Source organism: Pinus tabuliformis, chromosome 4_2 (genome assembly GCF_031772625.1).
Source record: "Pinus tabuliformis cultivar Carrire ecotype Pingquan chromosome 4_2, CPIR1, whole genome shotgun sequence".
Classification (NCBI taxonomy): Eukaryota; Viridiplantae; Streptophyta; class Pinopsida; order Pinales; family Pinaceae; genus Pinus; species Pinus tabuliformis.
Genome location: NC_142304.1, coordinates 1,187,882,531 through 1,187,902,184, shown reverse-complemented (window position 1 = coordinate 1,187,902,184; position 19,654 = coordinate 1,187,882,531). Strand labels below are relative to the sequence as shown.

At 40.0% G+C, this 19,654-nt stretch overlaps 1 protein-coding gene across 7 annotated transcripts; it reads right to left on the bottom strand.

The window, feature by feature from the left end:
* Positions 1-517: 517 nt before the first annotated feature.
* Positions 518-19,040, bottom strand: LOC149173925 (pentatricopeptide repeat-containing protein At2g27610-like). Of its 7 annotated transcripts, none has more exons than XM_089424792.1 (6): positions 18,797-19,040; positions 18,509-18,594; positions 1,706-4,597; positions 1,448-1,496; positions 907-1,343; positions 519-756 (listed from the first exon to the last, which is right to left on the bottom strand). In XM_089424792.1, exons 2-3 carry the CDS (start codon positions 18,527-18,529, stop codon positions 1,712-1,714), a joined length of 2,907 nt encoding a protein of 968 aa, XP_089280918.1. In that variant the 5' UTR covers positions 18,530-18,594; positions 18,797-19,040; the 3' UTR covers positions 519-756; positions 907-1,343; positions 1,448-1,496; positions 1,706-1,711. The 7 variants fall into 7 exon arrangements, with proteins under 7 accessions (XP_089280917.1, XP_089280918.1, XP_089280920.1 ...); XM_089424794.1 differs by having other exon boundaries at positions 1,706-4,558; XM_089424795.1 differs by having other exon boundaries at positions 1,706-4,122; positions 4,345-4,597; positions 18,509-19,039.
* Positions 19,041-19,654: the final 614 nt, after the last annotated feature.

The window sequence follows — 19,654 nt, the reverse complement described above, 5'->3', positions numbered from 1 at the left end:
CGTTGTTCCTCTTTACGGCAGTGCGACTTTTTTTTGTGGCGGAGGCAACCTTTAACAATACTCCTTTATTCTACAACGGTTGTAAGCAGACAAACTTTACCTCACATCCCTCATAACCTAGCTCTGATACCACTTGTTGGTATTTAGAACCCATTAACATTTAATTGAGAAACAAGTGCACAAAGAATAAGAAACTAAATCACACAAGAAAGCACAAGGAATTACGTGGTAAAACCCTAACAGCATGTCAAGGAAACCTCCACGAGGCAAGGGATTGGATTTCTTATTGCTCCAGGTCAAAAATGACTCTCCAAGTTAATATGGATTATTTCATTACCTAACTTCCTATAGTTACACAACTGCCTAAACGGTAAAACTAAATTTACTCAGAGAATTACATTATTAACATTAATTGTCGTCATTCTTCAACACTATTCACATAATAAAACATTACAAAACAACGGTAATAAACCATTTATTCACGTAATAAAACAATACAAAACAACGGTAATAAACCATTTAACCTCTTCATCTGTAAAACAGGATTCTCATGCTATTAGTGAGACAGGAATCATTTCCATGAAGTCAAAAACCCAACAAAAAGACTCAAATGCAATTCTGATTCCTAACAATGAGACAGGAATTGTATACAAATTGGCCATTTGCCATAGGTTTATTCTACTGGAAAATAAATGTTTCTCTGATCACGTATCTTCCATGAACTATAAGGAGAACAGCCAAGTTCTTTGAATCTCCCTACAGACAATTGTCAGCATGGTTAATTTAGAATAGATCATCATGTGAATGCTCAAGAAAAAGCAGAATACTCTTCATTTTAAATCATAAGTTCCTGATTATTTAAGGCTGGACTAATTTCTTTAGCTTTTTAAATTTGCAACATGTTACCTCTAGAAAAGTGATGCCTGTTGATATCAGAGCCGTGAATTATTGAAGACAGAGAGGATAAGAACTGTACATGACTTGCGTAACAGGCATCAGACTCTAGAAGACATTTTTACGAACCAGAATCAAAGAATATATCAGCGTGGAAATAAGGCCTCCCAACTTGACTTTACCCAGTTAAATGGACAAATCTGCTAGCCTAAAGCTTTGAATATTTTGCTTCATTCCGACCAGAATTGTCACATTAATAAGTGGCCATCTCAAGGAGATATGAGCATTGTTCAGCATTCATGCTTGAACTTAAAAAGGCTATGAGTATATCCTCCAAGTAGCTCCGGATTTATCACAACCTATCCCACTGTATTTTCCATTCCATTTCATGCCAGCGCATTCCAAATAGTACAAGACTGGTCTTCTACTTTCTTCTCAACAATAGAGACCTGCATGAACAGGGTCATAAAATTCACTTCAAAACATGCGTAATCTTAAAAATTCAATGACCGCGCTTCATTAGGAAAAAAAAAAAAAATCATGTACAACGTACCAAATTCCTGCCAGAAAACAATTTGCCTGCACATTTTCTCTTTTCATATCTGCAAGAATACAAAAATCCCTGTTTAAGTGAAGCATTTCAAAACCAGCATGTTTGTATCCTTCAGTGTTCATGATTACAATTTTTTTTTGCAGCACTAACATTAGTTTCAGTCTTTCCAAATAGCGTAAATAGTAATTTTATTGCAAATATAGCATGAGGAAAACCAGTTATTCCGGTTAAGAGTAGTTTGTCTGTCATTTGTCTTACTTGGTGTCACCAATAATCCCCACAGGAACATAGCCCATCCTTGAAATGATGGAAGCGGTTGGCATCCCTCACAACAATCTCTGTCCCAGCGATCTTTGAGATGAGCTTGGTGGCAGCATGGCAGTCCCCACACACACGAAGATTCTTTATAATTCGGATTGGTGTTCCAGGTGGTGTGTTAATAAGACCAAAAGCAATGGCCAGCCTTTCACTGTGATGGTACAGAGAATCTTCCTTCCTTTCCTTCTCCATATTGCGTAGCACAAAATTAGGGTTTGGCATATATCCTGCCCCCTCCATCTGCCCACGAAGTTCCTCCAGCTTCAAATTAATCTTGTCCATTTGTGGGTGCGATCTGTCTTCTGCTAAGAATATATGCACTCTGTTCTTAATCCGAATCCAGCTGTATCCTGGATCCTTTTGCAATCCTTTTTCTTTCATCATTTTTCTCACTCTCGTCACACTATCCCACCTCCCAGCTGCAGCATAGATGTTTGACAGTGCAACATAGGTTGCAGCATCTTCTGGTTTCAGCTGAAGCAAATGTCCTGCTGCCCACTCTCCTAATTCCATATTGCCATAAATTCTACATGCTCCAAGAAAGGTTTGCCACACTAAAGCATCAGGTTTAAATGGCATGTTGTAGATAAACTCCTCTGCTTCAGACAGGCGACCAGCTCGGCCAAGCAGATCAACCATACAGGCATAATGCTCCATTCTTGGTGTTATGCCATATTCATCACTTAATGAATCAAAGTGTCGACGCCCTTCATATACCAGGCCTGCATGACTGCATGCCGAAAGAACACCAACAAAGGTAATGTGGTTGGGATTTATCCCTAACTGTTGCATTTGTTCAAAGGCTTTTATGGCCTCTCTGGCATGCCCATGTTGGGCGTATCCTGCAATTATTGCATTCCATGAAGCCATGTCTGGTTTATGAATTTTTTCAAATGCTCTCCGAGCGCTTTCTATGGTCCCACACTTGGCATACATGTCAACCACTCCATTTGCGACAAATGGATCCAACTCACATCCAGTTTTGATGACGTGAGCATGTATTTGCCTGCCTTCTTCAAGAGCTGCTTTGTTAGCACAGGCACTAAGAGCACTGGAGAATGTAAAATGGTTAGGCTTCACTCCTGCACATTGCATACGAAGAAAGAGTCCCAAAGCTTCTTCACTATTCCCTTTTTGGGCATGTCCTACTATCATTGCAGTCCATAAGACAACATCGCATACTGTCATTTGTTCAAACACTTTGCATGCATCATCTAAGCATCCACATTTAGCATACATTGTAACAAGGGCACTACCCACTGAAACAACTGGTTCAGATCCTGTTTTAATAATCTGTGTATGGACCTGTTTACCATGTTCCACAGCTTCTAAGGTGGCACATGCACTCAGGACACTGGTGAAGGTAACTTCATTTGGCTTCACACCCGCTTCTAGCATTTCACATAGTAATTGCACTACGTGCTCACAGTGCCCGTTTTGAACGTATCCTTGCATTGTAGCGTTCGATAACTCCAAGTCTCCTTTGGGCATTTTGTCAAACACTCGACAAGCATCATATATCTTCCCACATCCTGAATACATGGCAATAATGGCACTCACCACAAAGATCTGTGATTCAAATTTATACTTAAAGATGTAAGCATGGACTTGCTTGCCATGGGACAGGGCTTTCAAGGTGGCACAGGCCCTAAGAGCAGAGGCAAGAGTGATGTGGTTTGGCTTCATTCCAGTTGACTGCATTTTTGAAAAGAGTTCAAGGGCTTCCTTGTAGAGCCCATGTTGCACATATCCTGCAAGCATGGCATTCCATGAGACCAAATTCGGTTGGGAAATATTACTAAAGACCTTGCAAGCATTCTCTATACTCCCACATTTACTATACATGTCAACAAGGGCACTCGACACAAAAACATGCTCCTCAAGTCCATCTTTAATAATATAGCAATGACATTGTCTGCCCTGTTCTATAGCTGCTTGACTGGCACATGCTCTGAGGACACTCGTAAAGGTGTAGTGGTTTGGCTTCATGCCTGTGTGTTGCATTTCACAGAAGAGCTTCACAGCCTCTCCACTATCCTCGTTCTGAGAGTACCCTGCAATCATCCCTGTCCACAGGACAACATCTCGTACACTCATTTTATTAAATACACAGCGTGCATTTTCTACACACCCACATTTTAAATACATGTCAACAAGCACACTCCCCACAAAGATATCTGATGCAAATCCAGTTTTAATGATATGATTATGCACCTTCTTGCCCTGGTCTAAATCTGCTAACTGAGCACATGCCTTCAGAATACTGCCGAAGGTGAACTCATCTGGCATAGTTTTGTACTGCTGCATCTGGTCAAAAAGTTTAAGGGCTTCCTTCCCATACCCTTGTTGCACATTCCCTGAAATCATCATATTCCACAATAATACACTTCGTTCAGGTATGCTGTCAAAGATCTTATGAGCATCCTTTAAGCTTCCGCACTTGCAATACATATTAATAAGATTATTTCCTAGAAAAACATCATCCTCGATTCCAAGCTTGATCATGTTGGCATGGATTCCCCTGCCCTCTTTCAATGCATTAGATTCTGCACACCTGTGTAAAAGATAAGTGAACTTACTAGAGTTTACCCAAAAGCATGGTTGATCCATAATCTGAAATCTGTCGAGGTTAGTCGTAAATCCTTCTTTCCTAGCCATCGTGTTAACATTCTCTTGAGCAAGGCCGGTAGTGCTATTAGAGCTTCTAAGCCTGGAAATCCTTGCATTGCTCTCGTACCTCACAAACAGTTCCAACTGAGACTTGGTTGGAACACTAAAAACTGGGTCTTGCTCCTGTGAGTGGCCTTCCAGGGTTACTAAATCCTTCATGATCTTTTAAGATATGCTTGGAAACAGAAAACGTAAATATTCAGCATCCAGCAAAAGTATATAATATTGTATTCCATTTAACAGAACTCGTATGAAAAGTAACAATAACAAATATATATTCCATAAACTGCACAGCAAACATTAGACACATATACAGAGAAAACAGATTACAGAAATGCAGATCACGTTGGCCAGTGGGGACCTCCCTAGTCACAGTGAGAACATGGATGCTGGACTTATACTTGAGCCTTTATATTTGCCAGCTCAAAAAGAAAAAAACTAAATACTTGGCAAGTAATACAAAACAGAGAATACAAATTACTGTCATAATTTGATCTGTTTAGTCTTTCGCCCAATACGATAATGTTAACTGAATTTTCAAACACTTGCAGGAATGCATGACCAGATATTAAGAATGTATTTTGAGTGTAAGTATTTGTTTTTGGTGGCTGCAGAACATAATTTTTTCCTATTGCTGTTTTCCCCTGATGATGAGTAGTTCTTCTCCATATTTCCTATCACTTTTCTCCCCTAATGATGGGTGAAATTTTCACCTGGAATGTTAGGACAAAAATCTGTTATACAGTATCACCAAGATAAATACTTACAATACGTTATACTGCAAAAATCTATATTCTGAAATGAGTTACGATGTCCATATTAGCCTAATCTAAAGCTTTGAGCAAAGTTACGAAGCTTGATTAGAAGAGTAACTCAAGAGGTCAACGAGTAAGAGTTCACTTAGATCCTCAGAAAACTCGGAAGTTGACTTGGAAAAAATTGGAAGTTGGCTTGTACTTGAATAAAGCTAGGAAGTTGGCTCAGACTCCGGAAGAAATTGAAAATGGAGCGGGGAAATTGATACTACATACTCAAAAATGCCATGGATTTTGAACAGTTAACTTTTGGTTGTCTGGACTCTGCTATGACATAGGGTGCAAAATGAGTGTTTTTTATTTTTTATTTAACTGGCCTTTCAGAAAGTCAGGCTCGTTATGCCAATCTACTGACTCAAAATTGAAGGTGCCAACTCTACTCAGTTTCCTCGAAGATCAAATCAAACACCTAGTAAACTCGGACTTGGGAGACTCTGGCAACACTGCCTTTGAGACAACAAATAAAATGAGCAGAGGCAATTACAGAATTACATTACATCATGTGGCTATCAAAAGCCAAAATAGTAAACGATGTCAGAGTCTGGTGATGTTGCTTTTGAGACACCAAACAAAATGAAAATAGAGACAATTATAGAGTTACACCATAAGGCAATCATAGCCCAAAAAGGTAAACGATGTTGTCGCACCTCTGTGTCAACATGGGTTAGGAGAAATGGTAGAGATCTTGGGTTTGTGTGGATGAGATTCATGTTCAAACCCTATGGAAAACATATGAGTATGTGATCCAGTTTGTATGGATTTGTGTGCATGAGATTCATGTTCAAACCTTCAAACCCCATGGAAAACATGAGGTAGGTGAGTATGGGTTCATGTGGATGGGATTCCTGTTCAAACCCTATGAAGAACATAAGTAGGTGATCCTTCAAACCCCATGGAAAACACGAGGTAGGAGAGTATGGGTTCATGTACATGGGATTCCTGTTCAAACCCTATGAAGAACATAAGTAGGTGATCCTATTTGTGGATGAGATTCATGTTCAAACCCCATAGAAAACATGGAGTAGGCTATCCAGTGAGAAAATATTTTATTTCATGCCCAACTCAACCCAGACTCTTGTGTGAATCTTGGCTGAATAAAACTTCACTCCATAAGATCAAAAATTTAGTAATGCTCAACAAATAATGTCCAAGAGAGGATCACAAAAATAGTTAAAATAGTTTAATGGGATTAAAGTGTACATTTATTATGAATACAATGTGGGCATGTGAAATATTTAATTTTATTTCATGCCCAACTCAAACCAGTTAAGACTTGGAAGACTCTTGTGAATAAATATTTTAGCAATGCTCAACAAACAATGTTCAACATATAATCACAAAAATAGGTTAATGGGACTAAAGTGTACATTTATTATAAATACAATGTGTGCATGTGAAAACAACTCCTAAACCAACATCCAATATTGAAATAAAGTGTTTAGCTAAAAATTAATTATCGAGTAAAAAAGATATAAAAGAAGGTATAAAGACAAGTAAATCTTAGTCTTAAACAATGGAGAAAATGTCAAGGATGTCAAGCCCTGTTGGAACTAGAGCCAGTGTTGGAGATGTCAAGAGTTGCACAGGGAAGACATGAAATGATAAACCAAAACAAGAGGAGCTCACAGGTGCGGATCACCAGGAGCTACCTCAAGCAAAACGCCACACAGGCTTCACATTAATCTTCAATATTAAATAGATACAATTTGTTAGGGACAACAAATCATATCCCAAGAAAATAGGAACTGAATAACTATAGAAAGAAAAATCACAACTACGTAATAGTAATAGCCTATTCTCCATTAATTCTAACACTCCCCCTTAATGGAGAAAGGGTTCTTAAACACACCTAATATGTCCCTAAACAATTCAAACTTCAGTCTTCCCAGAGGCTTAGTAAATATATCAGCCATATTATCACAAGAATTACAATATTCAACACAAATCTCTTTGGATTGCACCTTTTCCCTAACAAAATGAAAATGATTGCCTATGTGCTTAGTGTTTTTATGAAACACAGGATTGTAAGCCATTTTGATGGAACTTTGATTATCGCAATTGATAACCATAGCTTCTGTCTGTTCTTCTCTTGCATCTTAGAGAACTCTGTGCAACCAAACTGCCTCACATGCTGCTGCACATATAGCTTGATATTCTACTTCTGCTGAGGATAAGGCTACAGTATGTTGCTTCTTGCTGCACCAAGAGATGACCCCGGACCCAATGCTAAAGGCATAACTTGTAATTGATCTTCTATCATCTAAATTTCCCGTCCAATCAGAGTCTGTATAACCTGTCAAGCTAACATCAAATGAATCAGAATACAAAATACCAAAGTCTAAAACTCCTTGCAGATACCTCAGTACTCCTTTCGCTGCAAGCCAATGGTTGTCATGAGGTTGAGTCATGAATGGACTCAAAACACTCACTGCATAAGCTATATCTTGTCTCATTGTAGTCAAATAAATAAGACTACCAACCAACTGTGTGTACAATGTTACATCTGCATATTTCAAACCATCATTCACCTGAAGTTTGTTATTCTGCTGTAAAGGCACAAATGCAACCTTGCACTCATCCATTTTAAATTTAGTCAACAAACTCTTAGCATACTTACCCTGGGACAAGAAAATTTGGCTTGAATCTCTCCAAACTTCTAGACCCAAACAGTAATGCATTTCTCCAAGGTCCTTCATCTCAAATTTCTGTGATAACTATTGCTTGATTTCTTCAATGAGGTTGTTTGCATTCCCTGTCATGATCAAATCATCTACATATAAATAAATCAACACTATCTGCCCCTCATCATTAAACACAGTATACAAATTAGGATCATTTTTGCTCCGTTTATAACCATGCATGAGGAAAAATGAATCAATTTTGTCGTACCAAGATCTAGGAGCCTATTTTAAACCATATAAAGCTTTCTTTAGTCTATAGACTAAATGCTCTTCTCCCTTCTTAACAAACCCCTCAGGCTGCATTAAGTATACTTCTTCTTTTAAATCACCATTTAAGAAAGCAGATTTAACATCTAATTGATGTATTTTCCAATGATGCTTAGTGGCTAAAGCAATAATCATTCTAATAGTATTTAATTTTGCAACAGGGGCAAATGTTTCCTCAAAGTCAATACCTTCCTTCTCGAAGTACCCCTTTGCAACCAACCTTGCTTTATACTTATCAATAGACCCATCTGCTTTAAATTTCAACTTAAATAACCATCTGCAACCTATGGGTTGTTTACCATGAGGAAGCTTTACTAGATCCCAAGTATTATTCTTAATAATAGATTCATATTCCTCCTTCATTGCTTCCTTCCATTCACAACTCTTACTAGCTTCATGAAAATTAGAAGGTTCTGCAATGTTTAACATACCAGTCATGAGCGCACAATCCCTATACCGAGCTGGTAACTGTTTCGGCCTGCTAGATCTCCTGAGTGGTGGGGTGTCAACTATTCTGCTATGTTCTTCTCTTTGTGGACTGAACTCAATTTCCTCCTCTTTATCTTGCTATTGCTGCTGCTGCTGTTGTTGTTGTTGTTGTTGTTGTTGACTGATCCCTGTTTCAACATCCTCATCTGAAAGTAAGGGTACATGCCATTCTTCATTATCTTGAACAGGATTTCCATCATCAACCTGTTCATGGAATACTACGTCTCTACTAACAAACACCTTGTGAGTAGAAGGATCAAACAACTTATAAGCCTTATACTCACTGCAGTATCCAATGAAAGTACATTTAATGGCCTTTGAATCTAACTTCTTCCTGTTTTCTTTGGGAACATGAGCAAAAGCTTTACAACCAAATACTCTAAGGTGACTTACTGCAGGCTTGAAGCCAAACAACGCTTCAAAAGGAGTTTTATAATCAAGACTTTTAGTGGGACTCCTATTCTTCAAATACACTGCAGTATTGACAGCTTCTGCCCAAAAACCATTAGTTAGATTCTTACCTTTCAACATACTGCGAGCACACTCCACCAGTGTTCTATTTTTCCTCTCAGCTACTCCATTCTGTTGAGGAGTGTAAGGTGTTGTAAACTGCTGTTGTATCCCATGCTCTTTGCAGTATTTGATGAAATCCCCTTTCTTGAATTCTCCGCCTTGATCTGATCGAAGAATCCTGATGAACTTTCCTGCCTGCTTTTCAATCATGTTCCTGAACTGTTTGAAATACTCAAAGGCATGACTCTTCTGTCTAAGAAAATACACCCATGTGAATCTTGTACAATCATCAACAAAGATTAGAAAATAGTAGGCCCCACCTAACGATCTTGTCTGCATAGGCCCACATAAATCAGTGTACAAGTTCGAGTGTATCCCTTCGTCTCCTATCTTTAACAGCAGGAAATTCATCTCTATGTTGTTTACCGAATGCACATGCTTCACAATCAATATGCAATTTTTTCAAAACAGGAAGACCATCTACCATACCTTTATTCTACAACAGAAGAAGATCATTGAAATTGATGTGCCCAAGTCGCTGATGCCACAAGTTTTCAGCAGACTTATCTGATGACATCAATGCTTGTGGTGGTGTACTCTTCACATCCAGTTTGTAGAGTCCTCCTATACGAACACCTGTAGCAATAGGCTTCATCTGGTCCAACAAGTCTTTAATGATACAATAAGATTTAAAGAATTCTACCTTGAGATCTTGATCTGTAATCTTTGATACAGAAATCAGGTTCTTCTTAATACCAGGTACATACCACACATCATAAATGTATTCAAGATGTTTCCATCAGGCAGAGTGACAAGGGCATCTCCATATCCCTTGATCTCGTACCCTCTATCATCTCCAAGGTATACTTTTACTCCAGTGTTGGATTCTCTAAAATTTTTGAACCATTTCTTTTTACCTGTCATATGTGAGGAGGCTCCAGAATCTACGAACCAAATATCTGATTCATCCTCCTTAGTGGCTAGTGCAGTTTCAGCCATAAATAATCTGACATCCTGGTTCTGATCTGCATCAACCAGATGACCTGCATGTCTTCTCTGCTTGTACCTCTCCCCATCTGCCTTTTTCTTATGGAAAAATTTAGCAATATGGCCTATCTTACCACAATAAAAACATTTAGGAGCAGAGTCATGTTTATGCGAGGTCATACCTTGTGGTGTCCTTTTTCGTGATACGTTGCCTTTCCTGTGATCAGCCACTGCTTTCCCCTTCGGCTTGAACTTGGTCATCAATGCAAGATCTGGATTTTGAGGTTTGAGGGACAACCTCCTTTCTTCTTCTTGTAGCAAGATCCCGGTAAGCTCTTCAAAGCCTGGAGGCTTTTCTCTTGCATTCAATCCCATTATAAACATCTGATAATCATCCGTCATGTCATTCATGGTAATCGTCACCAAATCATCATTCGCCATAGTTTGACCGATATCAATTAGTTTATCTTTAACCTCCTTTATCCAGGATATGAATGAAGAAACAGAGTCATTCTCCTCCATCTTGATGGAGAGAATCTTCTTCTTGAGGTACAAAGTTCAATTGGTGTTCTTGATCTCGTACATTTATTTGAGAATCGTCCATATGTCATTCATTGTCTTGCACACCCGAATGTGAGGGACGATGCAATCTTTGACTGATATCTTTAATAGAACCTTTGCCTTCATCTCCCTTTTCTCCCAGTCTTGAATTGCTGTATTCGATCCACCAGTTGCAGTAGTCGGCTTGACCTCGTCACCGGTAACAATGTCATAGGCATTCTGTCCCTCAAGCAGAGTCTGGAGCTTAAAATTCCAATTAGTGTAATTGGAACCATCAAGCTTATTACTCTCATTGAGATAAGCTTCTGCGATTTGATTATTCATTTTGAATGAATAAAAAAACTTCAATAAATTAAACAAACCCTAGATCTTCTTTTAAAAACGCTGACCCCAAATTCCTTTTTAAAAAAACGCCCCCCTTATATCAGATAATAATCCCTTCAAAAATAATGCAGAGCTCTTCAATTTAAAGAAACTCCATATTTTTAATTAAAGATTTAGGAAAAAAACTTTAATTATCTTAGCAATAATTATTCAAACTTCTCGTTGCAAGGGGCCATATCAACAGATATTAAAAAAATGGTAGATCACATTTAATTCAACGCAGCAATGAACATTCAATTCTCACGCCCTCTCACCAAATGGATGAGGATATCACGTTGCACCGAGGATGGCAATCTCCTGCACGTGGACGTCAACTTCACCACAGCTCAAGCATGCCACGGATTTCCTCCTCTAACGCCTGCAACAGAAATGCGTTGCCACACAACCTTTTCCCAGGCTCTCATCTCACCACGCAGGGCAATCACGCTTGGACAGCACTCAGTAGTCCACAGCTCTTCTGCTCACGTGCCACACAGTAATCCGGGCAGCAGATCTCCACGCAGCAATCCGGGCAGTAGATCTCCAAAATGAAATTTTGGCCTCCTCTGCTGTTTTTTTTTGCTTGGCGATCTTGCCTTCTAGAAATCGGCAGCAGATCTCAATCACAACAGGACAGTCCATGCTCCTGCCTCCTCGCGGCCTGAACGCTTCCACCTCAGACGGCAGAGCACCAAAAAACAAACATGCAGTTTTTGTTTTGTTCACCGAAAACCGCAGCCTTTGGGCCTGATTCACTGCCCACCACAAGAGAAAAAAAAACACGCAGCTCCTTTTTCCTTCACCTTGGCGCGCTCAGATAAATCCGACCTCCTCGTGTCTCCTCGGCATCCAACACCGGCAACTCTCCAGCTACAAGTCAAGCGTAGCTCTCACGCAGTTCTCCTACACGTGGATGCAGCAGCAGCACTCCACTGCTACGATTCTGTCGTTCGCACCTCAAGGTCGGCGCGCTTATCCACCAAGGATTCGCGAAGTTCGTCGCATCTATTCAGCACGGAGTCGCGACATTCCACCCAAGCTCGCGCCGAGTTTTTACAATGAAACCCGTGTGAAGTGTTACAGTGCAATCGTCGCGTTTTTCCACCCAAACTACACGACGATTTCGCCTCAGTCGCACCCTTCACTCAGTGTATAGGATCGACAGCCCTGCAGCTCTGATACCATGTCAAGAGTTGCACAGGGAAGACATGAAATAGTAAACCAAAACAAGAGGAGCTCACAGGTGCGGATCACCAGGAGCTACCTCAAGCAAAACGCCACACAGGCTTCACATTAATCTTCAATATTAAATAGATACAATTTGTTAGGGACAACAAATCATATCCCAGGAAAATAGGAACTGAATAACTATAGAAAGAAAAATCACAACTATGTAACAGTAATAGCCTATTCTCCATTAATTCTAACAGGAGATGTCTGCCTAGAAGAAGTGAGGGGACGGCACTACAATCTCCTCAGTAGGGTCATCAATGATTGTAAAGGTGCCAATGCACTGACAAATGATATCCATCAAGGCGTTGCCAACATTGAGAGGCATTGGCTATACGATCTAGAGCGGAGCCCAAGAGAGAGAAAGCTAGTTCTCGTAACATCCAAGTTCATGGGAAAGAAACCCCTCATAGAAGTCTGGTTGCTTGAATAAACTTAAGAGGTGGAGAGCTAGACAAGGGAAGCCCAACTCTGGAACTATCTAAAGCTGATCTAGCAACTGAAATGGTGGTGTATGCCCCATGTTCTAAAGTGTCAGCTCCTCATGGGTTTTGACGAGGTTGGCTGACACCCCTGAGGGGAGGAGCTCCGGGGTCAAGATAACATGAGATTGCACTGATCTAGAATTTGGCATGTCATGAATCTTTTCCTGTCGCTTATTGACCCAATCTAAGAGGATAACCGGAAGTATAAAGTGATCCCCTTGAAGGTTTCTGGCTAGGACAGGACATGTAGAGACTGAGATCTGTGTCCATATACTTCTTTGTGAAAACATCCCTACTCTGGGTAGCAAAAAAAAATTGAAAAGGGAGCACTCCAAGTCTTGAAACACTTCTAACCTCATAGTAGATAGGGCATCCAAAAATGAGATGCCCTTTCATCTTTGACCGTTGTAAGTAGCATAATTGGAAAAACCTATTCAATTGTGGGAGACAACGATCTGTCGTATTTGGAATCTATGAATTTGTGGGAGCCTACCTGAAATAACCAAGCGAGATCCTAAGTGCATGCATTTGATGTATGTGTCTATATGGAGATCAGAAAATGAGACCATCTTTCAACTCAGGAAGTGATCAACACTAAAGGCCATCTTCTTGCTAAGAACTCCCAGAGGGGCCCGCGATAAATTATCTATAAATGTTTGTTAAGGTAATTTGAGTAAATTTGACTCGGTCATAGAGTCAATTTATCTTTGGTGGCTTTTGGGTTTAAGGTTTTGATAACCCATAGTTTTCTCCATGGTGTGTACATTTTGAACATCTGGGGCTGTGGAATTGGAAAAACATTTCATTTTGGAATGTGATGCATTCAAAGACATCAAAGAAAGTTATGAGAACATGTTAGCATCAGTTTCTTGGCATTGTCTTTTTAGCAAGAGGATTGTTGAAAGGTTGGACCAGCGCATCATCAATTTGATCGGAAAAGGATGGAATTGCAAAAAGAGAAAAACAAGGAACTAATGGTCTCATAGACTATTTTTAGTCTCGTGGACCTTAAAATATCATTTCATTTCATTAATGTAATGTAAGTTATTTAAAGACGTGAACACATTGTAATTTTCCTTTGGGCCAAAAATAATAGATCTATTATTTGGAGCTAGTTTTCCTACAAAGTTTTCTGGGATAAAACATGGTGTCCATGTGTTGTTAATTGTTTGTGTTATTATTGGTCTATTTCTCTCTAGTTTTCACTAGAAGCAACTGGTATCAGAGCAAGGTTATCAAATTCGTGAAGGCGTCAGCCGATGTGCTCCTAGAGTTGCAGAAGTGAATCGTTGTGTGTTGGGCCTATTAAGCAAGTACCAGAAAAAAAAATCCCATGGGAGACACAATGAAGGTAGATCACAAAGGCAATGGCAAGATCAAATCAGCCTTGGACAAGATGTTCCGTGGGATTAGACATGGCAACAACAAGGCTTACTATGTTGGTTCTGGCAGTGGAGTCAACTTGGAGAATACCCTTAAGAATGGTGATGGTAGCATGAGCAATACCGAGTGGAGGAGAAGGTTCAATGAGTTGTATGAAGGAGGCATGGAGTTTGACCCCTGTTGTGACAGAGTGCACTGTGCAAACCTACAAGTATACGAGGAAGGATAGGACGAAGGGTGGGCATTGATCCAACATTAGCAAAGGCCGCCAATGATGAGTTTATCAAGTTGTCGCACATACCATAAAACACACCATTGTGCAAGGGCTATTAAACAAGGCGACTGTTGCTTTATGTGGTATGGCAACTCGTTGGCATCAAAAGAGTTTCTAAGTTCTCTGTTACGCTCATTCCTCATATGCATTCACTAAGCTAGTCAAGTCTCAGCAAAAACCCTACCTGCCTAGCAATGGCAAGGATGATTCTGGTTGGCACCTCCATTAAGATGAGGAGGTTAAGGAGCCATGCAAAGCTCTCCCCACCTGCACTGAGGCAAAGGAGAGAAGGCTATTCACACCAACATTGTTGAAGATAGGAAGCTAGGGGTCGTGAGTAGCACATAAGTTGTGGAGGCCAAGTGGCAATACAGAGCCTCCATGAAATGGCAACAATAGTGTGGCAGAATAAGGAGAGCACGGGGCAATGGGCAAAAGATGGTCGTGTTTGGTTTGGATCTGAGAAGGAAACGATAAAGTCAACCTTGGTAACAGGGAGAGTAGTCCTAGGAAATTGACCATATGAAAAAGAAAAAAAACTCGGAGTGTGTCGTAAGAGAGAACCCTGCAGATAGTGACTCCATGTCGTCAAAGCTTCCAGAAGTGAGAGGAATTAGAAGGCCATATGAAAAAGGTAAAAAAATAAAAATAAAAACTCGGAGTGTGTCATAAGAGAGAACCCTGCAGATAGTGACTCCATGTCGTCAAAGCTTCCTGAAGTGAGAGGAATTAGAAGGCCATGTGGTTCAGAAAGGTCTATTGTTGAGGCAATGGCTCAAGGCATCAGCATGTTTGCCAAACCCTAGTGGTGCAGATCATGGCCATATAGATTTATTCTCACCTGGGTGGATCATGGTCTTGTTGGGAGTCGTGAATTGAACCACCATACACATCAAATCTATCTGATTTGAGACATAGCCCAATGGGTCGTGAAAATAGAGTAAATGGTAAATTCAAGGTGAGATGGGTACCATGGATGATTACCGAGTAGAGGCACAATAATAAGTTGCTCTGGGTATATAGCAATGTTCCACCAAGGTTCCGGGACGAGGGAGCGAGGGAGCGAGGGGGCGCGGGAGCGGCCTATGCAAAAGCTCCCTACCATTTTTTAGGAAACGTGGGGGAGCGTCAGGGTCTTAAAAATTTATAAATATAAAATATAATTTATTAATTGAGTCCACTATGACAATTTGGTTTGAATTGAAAAGCTGCAAAGCATGATCATTGATATGAATATCATTTGACATTATCCAAATTTATAATATCATATAAAATAATAAATTTAAAATTCTAATTCAGCTTGGTCAAATTCTAATTTAGATTTTGGTCAGAGAGGGGGAGAGCTTCAGCTTGATAAGGTAGCCACTGAATTCTGTGAAAAAGTAAATGAACAGATCAGGAACACTGCATTGGCAGTAGAAGGGGCAACTACAATGGGTTGTCCAGCTGTGTTGGATCCAACAGCTAGAAAGTTTGTTATATTATATATAATATAGACAGTACACCATATGCTGAAAGAAGAGTTTTAGTTCCAGGAGAGATGAGAAGATCACATGAAAGAGTTTCTGACAGTTTACTATCAAATGACATTGACTGCAGGATGACCATCTGCGCACCAACTTGGGTGACCAACGATGGCATGGATAATTTGTCCACCTTACTAGAGCAATGCCATGCAGTTCAAAATTCAAACTAGCAGTGTATTTCAGGGGTGAAAATAATTTTCAGACCTGAGAATTCAAGCTGAGCCATTGTGCTATGTGTAAATTTTGTAAGTGTATAAATTCATATATAACGACAATTCCTGAGATTTCTTGTTGCCCATAGTATTTTGTCATGCTTGCAGTAAATGCATGTTAGTCTATAGTCCACCCAATTATTTCCCACATGACATAGGTGCTGCTTCCATAGTTTGTATGTCAAATGTCATGCAAATTGAAAACACAAACTGAATGTCTCATATTCTTTGCCTGTTACTCCAGTTATCTCCCCACTGTAATCCAACCATCACTTGAGAAAAAAAGGAGAAGTTTTAAAAGGGAAAATTCATGTACGTGCTATATGGTCCAGCAAATTTCCATGATATTGACCCTCTAAAATAATGCTTGTTGAAACCAAAAGACAGCACAAGACGTTATCCCCATACAGAACATGAGTAGCTTTGTACCACTTTAGGTCTATTAAGTCATAAACTATAAGCAAGGCCATTTTTTTGGGAGCGTGGGGAAACGTCCCCTCAGGGAAGGGAAACGTTTCCCTGGCACGTCCCCCCAAGTTTCCTCCATTTTGGGAGCGTGGGGAAACGTCCCCTACTCGTCCCCAAGTGAGCGCGGGGGAGCGAGGAAACTAGACCCCTAGGGGGGGGGGCGAGTCCCCGTGGAACACTGGTATATAGCGAGAGAGAAGTCATCTAGCTACATGGATAAGAGAATGCAGACAGAGTCAATGATGTCGAGGTCCAGTGAAGGAGTAAGCATGTTATGGAGAACAATAGTGCATAAACACTTTAGAGGTTTTTGGTCCAAGTTGTAATCCTAGTTGTTGGCAGGTTGTAGTCTCCGGGGTTGTAGAGAATTTTCGAAAAAAATTGTCTATATTGTTTCTATATGCTTTCTGGTCCCTGATGATGGGTGGAGTGTCCACCTGAAATGTTGGACGGATTAGAAATCTTATGCAGTTTTTCCCGAAAATTCTCTTAAACATGAACAATTGTGAAAATCTACACTCTCCAAGGTTGTTGTAAGACCTGTTGTTTAGGCATACGTGTAGTGTGGCAACACATTGATGTTTCAAGTTGTAGAATGAACCACTTGAATAAGTACGAAGGTGGCATGTGTACTCATATGCTAGCTTGAGGTTAGTTTGATGTAAGACCTGTTATTGAGGCATGCATGTTGTAGTGTGATGCTGCATGGAGTTACGGATGATCAAGCTGTGGAATGGACCACTTGAATATGTACGAGGGCGGTAAGTGTACTCATATGCTAATTTGGGGGGGAATGTGAAATCTCAAGAGTGAGATGATTAATGAACCATATACAAGAAAAAGTTTACTAGAAAATTGCCCAATACAACAGTTGGTTACCCATGTATTCCAGTAGGTGGTGACTTTTTTATATGGACTTTAAAAAAAAATTGGGACTCAATTAATCTCCCAAGTCAGGTTTGGAGGGAGTGGGGTTGGGGATTGTTAAGGTAGTTCCGGCAAACTTGACTCCATCATAAAATCAATTTACTGTTGGCGATTTTTGGGCTCCATGTTTTCATATCTTATGGTTTTGCCCATGGTATTGTAATGTAGCTTATTTAAAGGTGTGAAGGCTCTATTATAATTTGCCTTTGGGTCAGGAACAGTATATCTATTATTCGGGAGCTGGTTTTCCTGCAAAGGCTTTCAGGGTAAAATTTGGTGTCCGTGTGCTGTTAATTGTTTGTGTTATTATTGATTTATTTCTTTCTAGTTTTTGCTAACAATGTTCCCTCTGACAGCCTGTCCATGTGCTGTTAACGGTTGTTAACTGTTTACGTATTATTATTGATTTATTTCTCTCTCATTTTTACCAACAATGTTTCCTTGGACGGTGGGAGGTGACATGATGCACCTTAGGACTATCTGAAAGGGAGATGACAGTACAGAGGGATCGCCTTTGTTTCATTGGTAAGGTTGATGGTATTTAAACCAGGCAAACATAAAATGCACACTCAAAATTCCAGCCGCAAGCATCAAACGTTAGGGCTGCCTAGAACTGTTGGTGTTACAACTCCATTTTTGCCCTGTAATGCGTTGCAGATCCTGTCTTTTTAACAGATGGAGGCCATGCTCTGCATCACCGAACTCAAAAGGATAAGGGGCTGACCCTAAGAATGAGATTGGGTACTGCTCCCAGGCAATTCGCCCAGAATAGATATCCTCATACCTGGCACCTAAGCTGGAAGTCTACTCTTTCCAGTCCAAAAACAATTTCACAAAATAAATGCTGAATAAATGAAGGAAAAAGGGAAAGATACAACTACGGCTTCTGTACCTTATGAGAACAGAAGGGCATTGCAAAACAAAAGCTCCCAGGCTCCTGTACATTCCTACCAAAGAAGCACGAAGCCGCCGATGACGCTGGAATGGGAAATGCAGCCATGGCTGTTGGATTTCAAATACAGAAACACTATGCAAATAACAATGAAAAAAATCTCCTACAAATTTCCATTAATATCAGGGCGGACTCCGACGAATGAGCAAGTTCTAAATGCATCTGTTTACATAAAACCCAATTCCTTCCACAAATGCGTCTGTTTACATAAAGCCCAATTGCTTCCACCTGAGCCTGAGCCAATGCTGGATGTACGCCATGGTCAGCCTACGACTGCTCCAGTAAAGCGGTTCCATGAAAGCAACGTCATTAACAATACGTTTTCTATATGACACAGCACGTCCAGCTTGCTATAAGAAGAATTGAAATATGCTAATTGAATATGCATTGAATCTATCTTCAATCTTCGTTTGAACCATCGAGTTGAACCTAAAGACGATGAAATATCAATTTAAACAGTGTCCAATTTCAACCACCACTTCACTGATTAGATAAGGTTTTTGAAACCACCCAAGCTCTTTTCCCCGCATGATTGGCTGGGATTTCATGAGCGAGTTTCTAGGGGTAAATAGAGGTTGCACCTAACTAATTTGTTGCTGGTTGTTTGGTTGATTTCAGAAAAGCTTTTGACAATATTTTTAGAGATAAGTTTTTGCACATGAAGGAACTTGGGGTTCTTAAACATTTGAGAGCAGTGGTACATAGGCTGTATGAAGAGGTCAAAATCAAAATTAGAACTTCAACAGGTATTTCTAAAAGTTTTAGAAGCGATATCGGGGTCAAGCAAGGTTGCCCATTGTCTCCTACCATTTTTGCTTTATATATCGACAAGCTTAAGGAGTGGTTAAATTCGCAAGGGGGTGATGGTATCTATTTGGGCAAGTTTGTTATAAGGCTTCTTTTGTATGCAGATGACCTTATTCTGATTGATAAATCGGCTCTTGGTTTGCAAGAGCACTTACTATCCCTTGAGCATTTTTGTAGAAGTGTGGGGATGCAAGTCAATATCAGCAAAACGGAAGTAGTGGTTTTCTCTAAGAAAAGAAAACATAACCAGCGTAAGTTCTACTTTGAAGACAACATTCT

Coding starts and splice junctions, on each gene's coding strand:
- LOC149173925 (XM_089424788.1), bottom strand. CDS start 18,616: ATGGCTGCATTTCCCATTCCAGCGTCATCGGCGGCTTCGTGCTTCTTT. Junction 4,598..18,508: donor TGCCCTTCTGTTCTCATAAG/GTACAGAAGCCG, acceptor ATATCTTAAAAG/ATCATGAAGGATTTAGTAAC.